This window comes from Triticum aestivum, chromosome 5B, assembly GCF_018294505.1.
Source record: "Triticum aestivum cultivar Chinese Spring chromosome 5B, IWGSC CS RefSeq v2.1, whole genome shotgun sequence".
In the NCBI taxonomy this organism is placed as follows: Eukaryota; Viridiplantae; Streptophyta; class Magnoliopsida; order Poales; family Poaceae; genus Triticum; species Triticum aestivum.
Window position 1 is genome coordinate 237,483,364 of NC_057807.1, and position 10,335 is coordinate 237,493,698.

The window sequence follows — 10,335 nt, forward strand, 5'->3', positions numbered from 1 at the left end:
ATGTGCCCGGTCCTGGACGAAACGCACGGGCACGGTGGACACGACCCGGGCGGTCGACACACGATCTGCGACCGCGTCCACATGCAGCCCGTCACCACCGGCAATCCACGTCACCATGGACGTTGGCATACAGGTAATCCCATGCCACGCGTACTCGGTCGGCACTGAATAACATTTCTGCGCTCTCTTTTTCTTTCTGTTGTTGCCGGGAAATCTTTCTGTACACTACACGTAGTTCCCGCCAGCATTACAGAATAGTGGTACTAACTCAATAAGCGCAAATTAAATTAAATTATTGTCCAACAAACGCTCGTGTTACACCAGGCCCAGGGCAAGCATAAATTCCGCTTAAATTCCTGCTGCTGCCTCCTCCTCCTTGGCCTTGCCCCCCTTCCTCCTCCTCGACAAGACTACAACCATTAGTCCATTACCTTGACATAGGTAGATGGAGGTGGAGACTGCGATGCCTCCTCCGGCGCCCGGGCTGGACTCTGCCGTGCGGGAGCCGAACGACACGGAGGCCTCCTCGCCGCCGCCGGCGCCTGGAGGCGGCACGAATGGCGCGGCCACCAAGGTGCAGAAGGTCTACCGGAGCTACCGGACCAGGCGCAAGCTCGCCGACTCCGCCGTCGTCGTGGAGGAGCTCTGGTAACCAGATCCTACGCAAAAAGATAACATTACTACCGTGTTTCTTTTCCTCCATTTGGTCGTCTCATAATTTTGGCAAACAAAATCGCCCAAACCCGCCTTTCTTGGGATTCTGCGCTTATCGCTGCCCTTTCCTTTGCTTGTTGCCCTCCCGTGAGCCGGAGATTTTGGTGTCGGCAATGCCTGATTTGCTTTGTCTTGATGATATTTTTTGTTTTTGTTTTTAAAAGGAGGATAGCCTCCAGCCTTTGCATCATTGATTTGCCTTGATGGTTACGGGCGCTGTAAATCAATCTATTTTTTTTATATATTTTGTTTGGATTGAATGAAGGTGGCAAGCGCTGGACTTCGCGCGCCTAAACCACAGCACCGTCTCCTTCTACGACGACCCGGAGCCGGAGACCGCCGCCTCGCGCTGGAACCGCGTCAGCCTCAATGCATCCAAGGTCTTGCCGCTTTCCCTTTCCCCCCATCAATCGCCAGCGCAAGGCAGCTCACCATGGCCTTTTCCCCACAAGAAAGTGTTTCTTTTGATTGGAATTCTCCTTGATTTGAACTCCAACTCATGTTCATGAGCATGATGCAGGTGGGTCAGGGTTTATCCAAGGATGCTAAGGCTCTTAAGCTGGCTTTCCAGCACTGGATCGAGGCTGTGAGTACAAAAATCGTACACATCAACTACTGTTTTTAATCCAATTTTAGTATTATTGCATCTGCTGCCTTTCTATGCTCCACAAATGAGTGTGAAAAGAATCAGCTTCGCAATATCAGTTGACTTGGACTTTCAGCTAGCTGTGAACATCCATGATAAAAGTTCTACAGCTTGTACTGTTGACTTGGACCTCTACTTGCAAAATTTTGAAATCCATGTGCCATCTTGTAGATTGATCCAAGACATAGGTACGGGCACAACCTGCATTTCTACTATGATGCCTGGTGCCAAACCCAGGCTGGCCAGCCCTTCTTCTACTGGTAAGAAAATGACTGCCACTGTGTATATCAAAATTTTGCTGTTCAAACGAAATGATAAAATCAATATGTAGCTGTCATTTTCCTACAAGATAAGTCTGATGGATTTTGCACGAAAATTGATAAGTCTTTTTCTTTTTGCATATTCAGGCTCGATATTGGTGAGGGAAAAGATGTAGAGCTTCCAGAATGTTCGAGGGCTCTGCTGAAAAAGCAATGCATAAGATATCTTGGTCCAGTAAGATCATTTGCATAATGGATGCTATCTTTATTTGAAACGATACCATTCTTACTGAAAATATTTCACTGAGAGCTGCATTAGAACTTCGGAGTGCTAAATAATATGTGGATCAATTGATAAAGGAGTTAAGAACAATAGCTAATACATTATTTAGTTTGTAAGTATATCTATCTAGTTAGGAAAGAGACAAGTTAAAATAGGAAGATGTTGATAGGGATTGCTGGGAATGATATTTAGTTAGGCAAGAGATATGTCATTTAGTTGGTAAGGATATCTCAGGTGTAAAGACAAAACTAAGCCAAAGAGCCTGCCTAACTTCGCCAGGGATTGGGCTGTGCCGGCATCTACATGAGGGCGAGTGCCCTCTCCTCGGTCTCTGGACTTCTGCGATCCGCTGCACTGTGCACATGACATACGTCTTAATGCTATTGTAAGAAAAAAAGGGCAGCCTGGTGCATGTAGCTCCCGCTTTCAGAGGGTCCGTAGAAGGATCTTAATGCCATTGTAAATAAATAAATACTCCCTCCGCCCATAATTGTAAGGCGCGCGCACACACACACACACTTCTCAAACTTATTGGTCAATAGTATGTGGATTACGTTAATACAAAAATTGGTATCGTTGGATTCATCCTAAAAGCACTTTTCAGTTGTCATGTGGGGCACGTCCTACAGGCGTGGGCCACGCGGCCAGGAGCAGCAGCCGTCGGCCGCATCAGGCGAGGCGTAGGCTGGGCAGGAGTCCTGGTCCTGATACATTAGTTCCTAGAATAAAAGACTAGTTTGTTACGTATAGGTTTCTAGTTTGTTAGCAGCCCATGGGGCCTTTATATATCGTATAATCAGCACCCTTTGAGGGCAAGCAATAAAGTTATTATCTCCTACCTCTTCCTCTGTCTCCTATCCTCTCCTCCCGCACCATTGAGCAGCCAGGCAAAAACCCTAGCGCTCCTATCCACCGAGACTACGAACTACGTAGTCGAGGCCCCGCTGTCTTGGGCACTGAGGCCCTTGACAACTTGGTATCAGGTTCCAGACGCTCCTCGGCCTCCTCCACGCTGCACCCGCCGCCCCGCCCACCTCCATCGCCGCCATCCGCCGCCGCCTCGGTTTCTTCCGCCATGTCGGAACCCACCACCGCTGATTTGGCCAAGATGATCGAAGCCCTGACTGCAACCGTGACATCCCTGCAGTCGTCCGTGGCAGCCCTCCAGAAGGAGAAGTCGGCCTCCTCATCAGCCGCCGATGTCAGCCACGACGGACAGCACCACAACGATCGGCCCCCGCGGTTTCAGAAGATGGACTTCCCCAAGTTCGACGGCAAGTCCGACCCGCTCGCTTTCCTCAACAGATGCGAGTCCTTCTTCCATCAACAATGGATCGCCGAGGAGGAGAAAGTCTGGATGGCGTCATACAACCTCGAGGGTTCTGCCCAGCTGTGGTACATGCAGGTCCAGCGTGACGAGGGCACTCCGCCGTGGCGCCGCTTCTCCGAGCTGCTCAACCTCCGCTTCGGGCCTCCTCTGCGCGCAAACCCGCTGGGCGAACTGATGGCGTGCAAGCGCACGACATCCGTCGTCGACTTCCAGGAGCGGTTTGAGGCGCTCCTTCCCCGGGCAGGCTCCTTGTCGGAAACGCAGAAAGTTCAGATCTTCACCGCAGGCCTCCAGCCACCCCTCAGCCTCGACGTGGAAATCCATAACCCGCAGTCCCTCGCCGTCGCCATGAGCCTCGCCCGCAAATTGGAGCTGCGCGACCAGTGCGCGCTTCCCGCCGCGCCACAGGTGCGTTTTCCGCAGAAGGGCATTCTGCCGACGCCAGGACCACGCCTCGCGCCCCCGCACCGGCCCCACCAGCCGCACCCCAGCATGGCCACAGTCTGCCGGACGGGCGCCCAATCAAACGTCTCTCCTAGACAGAGATGGAGGAACGCCGTCGCCTGGGCCTATGCTTCAACTGTAACGAGAAGTTTGGCAGGGGCCACAACCGCGTGTGCCAGCGCATCTTTCTCCTCGACTTAGCGCCGGACGACGACGACGACGACACGGCCTCCGCTACTGATGATGCATCGCGGGCCGACCGTCAGATCTCGCTCCACGCAATCTCCGGGGTGCGCACGAGTGAAACCATGCAGATGCATATTACTCTCGGGGGTGTCTCCCTCCTCGCCTTGATCGACTCAGGCTCCACCCACAACTTCATTGCCGAGGAGGCGGCCGCTCGTGCTACGCTGCCATCCCCCACCACCGAGAAGATGCGCGTCATGGTGGCCAACGGCGAGCGCGTTCCGTGCCAGGGCGCGTACCGCGTCGTGCCCTTCCGCATCGGCCAAGAGGAGTTCTCGGAGGATTTCCTCGCCTTGCCGCTCGCGCGCTACGACATCGTCCTGGGCACGCAGTGGCTGGCGACGCTCGGACCGATCCTGTGGGATTTCCGCGCCCTCTCCATGACATTCTGGCGGAGGGGCCATCGGGTGTGCTGGCGCGGCATTGCAGGACCGGATGGGCCAGCCCTGAAATCATGCAGCGGCCGCGACTTCCTCGACGCCATCATCACCGAGTTCGACGGCATCTTCGCCGAACCCTCCGGCGTGCCACCGCCCCGCAGCCGCGACCACGGCATCACCCTGCTGCCCGGTTCCGCCCCGGTGGCCGTCCGTCCGTATCGCTACCCGGCCGCGCACAAGGACGAGCTGGAGCGTCAATGCGCCGCCATGCTCACCCAGGGCATCATCCGAGCAAGTTGTTCCGCATTCTTGTCCCCGGTACTGCTGGTCCGCAAGGCCGACGGGTCCTGGCGCTTCTGCATCGACTATCGCGCCCTGAACGCCATTACTGTCAAGAATGCGTTTCCGATCCCGGTGGTGGACGAACTCCTCGACGAGCTCCGGCACGCTCGTTTCTTCACCAAGCTCGACTTGCGCTCCGGCTACCACCAGGTGCGGATGCGTGCGGAGGACATCCCGAAGAACGCCTTCCGTACTCATGACGGCCTCTACGAGTTCCTGGTGATGCCGTTCGGCCTCTGCAACGCGCCGGCAACGTTCCAGGCCCTCATGAACGATCTGTTGCGGCCGTACCTGCGCCGTTTTGTTCTCGTCTTCTTTGACGACATCCTCATTTTCAGCGAGACATGGGCTGACCATCTCCGACATGTGCGCACCGTCTTCACCGTCCTGCACCAGCACCGGCTCTTTGTCAAGCGATCCAAATGCGCATTCGCCGTCGAGTCGATCTCATACCTGGGTCACACCATCTCCGCTGCAGGAGTGGCCATGGATCCGAAAAAGGTGCAGGCAGTGGCCGAATGGCCGCAACCACGCTCGGCGCGCGCGGTTCGGTGGTTTCTCGGCCTTGCGGGGTACTACCGCAAGTTTGTCAAGGAGTTTGGCGTGGTTGCCGCGCCACTAACGGCCCTCCTTCGCAAGGATGGTTTCTCCTGGTCGCCGGAGGCGGCAACAACTTTAACGCCCTCAAGACGACAGTCACCACGGCTCCCGTCCTCGCGTTACCGGATTTCACGCGGCCGTTCATCGTCGAGTGTGACGCCTCGACATACGGCTTCGGGGCCGTCCTTCTTCAGGAGCAACACCCGGTGGCTTTCTTTAGCCGGCCAGCCGCGCCACGTCACCGTTCCCTGGCAGCATATGAACGGGAACTCATCGGCCTGGTGCTCGCGATTCGTCACTGGAGACCGTACCTCTGGGGGCGCCAATTTGTGGTAAAAACGGATCACTACAGTCTCAAATTTCTACTTGACCAGCGGTTGGCAACCATCCCGCAGCATCATTGGGTCGGCAAACTACTGGGGTTCGACTTTACCGTGGAGTACAAGGCCGGGAGTACAAACACGGTGGCGGATGCCCTTTCCCGCCGCGACACGGAGGAGACGTTGATCATGGCGATCTCGGGTCCTCGCTTCGACTTCATCGATCGCCTCCGGCAAGCGACGTCCACAGATCCGGCGCTCGTCATGCTGCGTGAGGATATCACGGCGGGTACGCGGCAGCAGCCGTGGGCTCTCTCCGACGGCCTTGTCACTTTCAACGGCCGCCTCTACATTCCGCCGTCGTCCCCGCTACTCCAGGAGATTCTCAGTGCCGTGCATGATGATGGGCATGAAGGCGTCCTGCGCACCTTGCATCGTCTCCGCCGCGACTTCCACGCACCTAACCTTCGCAAGACGGTGCAAGAGTACATCCGCACTTGCAGTACTTGCCAGAGGTACAAGTCCGAGCACTTGCACCCCACTGGGCTGCTGCTGCCGCTGCCGGTGCCCACGGGCGTGTGGACTGACGTCGGCATCGACTTCGTGGAAGCGTTCCCTCGCGTGGGCGGGAAGTCTGTCATCCTCACCGTGGTGGATCGCTTCAGCAAGTATTGCCACTTTGTGGCGCTGGCCCACCCGTACACGGCAGAATCAGTGGCGCAGGTGTTCTTCGCTGAGATTGTTCGTCTCCATGGCGTGCCGCAGTCCATGGTCTCTGACCGCGACCCCGTCTTCACCTCGGCTTTTTGGCGGGAGCTCATGCGCCTCACCGGGACAAAGCTGCACATGACGTCAGCGTTTCATCCACAGTCGGATGGCCAAACGGAGGCTGCTAACAAGATCATTGTGATGTACCTACGTTGTCTCACCGGGGATCGTCCCAGGCAGTGGCTCCGGTGGCTTCCCTGGGCCGAGTACATCTACAACACCGCCTACCAGACAGCGACCCAAGAAACTCCGTTCAAGCTTGTGTATGGCCGTGACCCTCCCACTATTCGCTCTTACGAGCCGGGCGACACGAGGGTAGCCGCAGTGGCCAGGAGCATGGCGGAGCGCGACGAGCTTCTCGAGGACGTCCGCTATCGTCTACAACAGGCACAGGCGGTCTACAAGTCCTACTACGACAGACGCCATCGGGACATTCGGCATGACGTGGGCGATTGGGTCTGGCTTCGCCTTCGCCAGCGCGCCGCGTCCTCTCTCAACTTGCCAACCAGGGGCAAGCTCAAGCCACGCTTCTATGGGCCGTACCGCATTTCAGAGGTCGTCAACGACGTGGCTTACCGCCTTGAGCTTCCGGCACGCTCGCGCCTCCATGACGTGTTCCACGTGGGCCTCCTCAAGAAGTTCTTCGGCACGCCTCCAACTGCACCGCCGGGTTTGCCTCCGATCCACAACGGGGCGGCTGTTCCAGAACCGGAGCACGTGACTCGTGCGCGCCTAGCACGCGGCGTTCGCCAGCTACTCGTCCACTGGAAGGGTGAAGCAGCATCATCAGCTACATGGGAGGATCTTGACAGTTTCGTCGAGCGCTACCCCGCTTTTCAGCTCGAGGACGAGCTGCTCGTCGAGGGGGGGAGAGATGTCATGTGGGGCACGTCCTACAGGCGTGGGCCACGCGGCCAGGAGCAGCAGCCGTCGGCCGCATCAGGCGAGGCATAGGCTGGGCAGGAGTCCTGGTCCTGATACATTAGTTCCTAGAATAAAAGACTAGTTTGTTACGTATAGGTTTCTAGTTTGTTAGCAGCCCATGGGGCCTTTATATATCGTATAATCAGCACCCTTTGAGGGCAAGCAATAAAGTTATTATCTCCTACCTCTTCCTCTGTCTCCTATCCTCTCCTCCCGCACCATTGAGCAGCCAGGCAAAAACCCTAGCGCTCCTATCCACCGAGACTACGAACTACGTAGTCGAGGCCCCGCTGTCTTGGGCACTGAGGCCCTTGACATCAGTGGCATCAATTTGTACGAGACAATCCACATAGTTGGTCAAAGTTACATCTTGGAAAGGTGCATGCCTTATATTTCTGGACAGAGTTATCGAAGATAAATTTTACTGCAAAAGTACCAGTAGTCTTGACTTATTTTTAATACTTTATACGTATGAGGTCATAGAACTCCCTGGCCTGTGCCATTTATACTTCTCTTCGATTGTTCATCTTAACCACAGCACACCCAACATGTTCATATTAGTCATAACAAATTGCCACATTAAAGTTTGGAAGAAGATTGTTGAGCATGAACTCTGTAACAGTTGTCTAATGTTTTGCAGCAAGAGCGTGAGTACTATGAATACATCATTGAAGACGGAAAAATTATCAACAAGATATCTGGAGAATCACTTGATACAAGCCAGGGCCCTAAAGGGACGAAATGGATTTTTGTTATGAGCACAGCAAAGAAACTTTATGCTGGGCAGGTAGTTTGATAACTCACAGAATTTTATAGCTGCTGAGCACCGTTATATAATCCTTTTGGAAGATTAGCTTCACTAAACGTTTCAACTTGTATGCTTATTTCTATATCCAGAAAGAGAGAGGTGTATTCCAGCACTCCAGCTTTTTAGCAGGGGGTGCGACCATAGCTGCTGGAAGGTTTACTGCAGAAAATGGAGTTATCAAGGTATTGTCGAGAACCACCATCCTCTTTCAGTGCTACTCCCTCCGTCCGAAAAAGCTTGTCCCTCAAATTGATGTATCTAGCATCAAGTTAGTGCTAGATTCATCTATTTGATGGACAAGCTTGGGACAAGTTTTTCCGGACGGAGGGAGTACTATTTACACATAGATTTTACACTTGGTGAATTGCTACTTAAATATTGTATCTGTATCCCAAAAGATATAATAGCGTACTCACAATTTTGTTCTTGTGCTTTCTCATTGGATGCATTGTGCTAATATGATGCTTTGGTGATCTCTTTTCATTTCAGTCCATCTGGGCCTATAGTGGACATTACAAACCGAGTGCGGAGAACCTTAGCAACTTCATGAGCTTTCTAGAAGAAAATGGAGTTGATCTGAAAGAAGTTGAGGTATACTATCTTTGGTCCAGCTAAATCTAATCACACTCCTATGTGTTACCAAATGTAAGATGATTCACTTAATCAACTTATTTTGGCATATTCAGGTGCGCTCATCCACCAAGGAAGACTACTATGAAGATCCAGTGCCTAATATCAAAGAGAACCCTGCTGCTGCTGCTATGATGTCATCCAATACTCCACAATTGATTCTGCCTTCCAATATGGTAGACGAGGACAAGGCATCTGGGCCATCTTCACAGACTGAAGCTGACGAGGACGATAATGTCCGTGTGGAGCAAGCAAGGCCAACCTACCAAAGAACCTTATCAGGTGGCCTGCAAAGCCCTAGAGATGCCGTCGTCTCGCAGGATGCAATTCTTGAGAGGGTGAATTCCAAGAGCAAGTCAAAATCCTATCAGCTCGGTCACAGGCTATCCCTGAAATGGAGCACTGGAAATGGTCCAAGAATTGGGTGTGTGAAGGATTATCCGATAGAGCTCAGAATGCAAGCGCTGGAGATGGTACAACTCTCGCCGAGGGCATCGACTCCTCCGGCCTCGTGGAGGATGCCATCATGCCTCTCCCCCACCTTGCCAATGCCGCCGCTTGTGCCATTGCAGGCCTCCCTGCCCCAGCCAAGTTAGGCAATAGCTGTGTAGCTCTGCTGCTTCATATTAGCTGTGGGTGCTGCGAAGGTCAGAAGTTTGTGCTTGCTGTTTTACCTATCTTCCGTGAACCCGTTTGTAGCTCAGAAGGATCTGGTGAGAATTGTATGCGCTCCAATTTGGTTGAATTGATCTAACAATGTTCCACTGCGCCTTTTTCCCGCCAAATGTCACTGTTGCAGAAATAGCTTCAGCAGAGTTTTCTGTTTCATATGTCATAATACGATAGTATGCTTGCTTACGGCAATCAGAAAACATTCAGGGTCAAAGCCTGCAAACCATGATCAAATTCAAGGAGAATCTTCGACCGAAAAGAGGTGCATTAGAAATGTCTCAGTATCCTCACTGACATTTACAAACTGTACATCAGAATTGCAGAAGGCAGTATCAGCGATGAGGATGAACAAGTCAAAATCGGCGATATCACCGATTCAACACAACTTTTTAAATTCATCCACCTTCAGTTCACCCGGTATTATGTGTGAATATACTGTCATCAGTACTACTTAGTCACCACTGGCGCAGCCAGGCATCCACAGTGAGCACACTCTATGACCTGTTCTTCCCTCAGATGCTTAGGACTGCAGACACATGTGGTTGCAAAGTTGTGATGTCGTGTCTCGATGCAGTGCACGCAGCAGAGACGTTCCAATGAAAATTCAACATCACTTGGCAGTGCAAGTTGACTCGACGGATGTGAAGGGTAAAAAAGCTAGCCGAGTCTAGGGGGATTCGCTTAGGTAGCTGGAACGTAGGGTCCCTCACAAGGAAGCTTTGGGAGCTAGTTGATGCAGCGGTGAGGAGAGGTGTTGATATCCTTTGCGTCCAAGAAACCAAATGGAGGGGACATAAGGCGAAGGAGGTGGAGGATACCAGCTTCAAGTTGTGGTACACGGGGACGGCTGCAAATAGAAATGGTGTAGGCATCTTGATCAACAAGAGCCTCAAGTATGGGGTGGTAGACGTCAAGAGACGCGGTGACCGGATTATCCTGGTCAAGCTGGTAGTTGGAGACTTAGTTCT

General features: G+C 53.1%; 1 protein-coding gene across 1 annotated transcript; it reads left to right on the top strand.

Moving 5' to 3' along the window:
- Nucleotides 1-355: 355 nt before the first annotated feature.
- On the top strand, nt 356-9,466 carry LOC123111161 (IQ domain-containing protein IQM3). The gene is made up of 9 exons (XM_044531852.1): nt 356-648; nt 980-1,094; nt 1,235-1,300; nt 1,532-1,620; nt 1,768-1,855; nt 7,898-8,044; nt 8,155-8,247; nt 8,555-8,656; nt 8,752-9,466. The coding sequence occupies exons 1-9, from the start codon at nt 446-448 to the stop codon at nt 9,289-9,291; spliced, it is 1,443 nt and encodes a 480-aa protein (XP_044387787.1). The 5' UTR covers nt 356-445; the 3' UTR covers nt 9,292-9,466.
- Nucleotides 9,467-10,335: the final 869 nt, after the last annotated feature.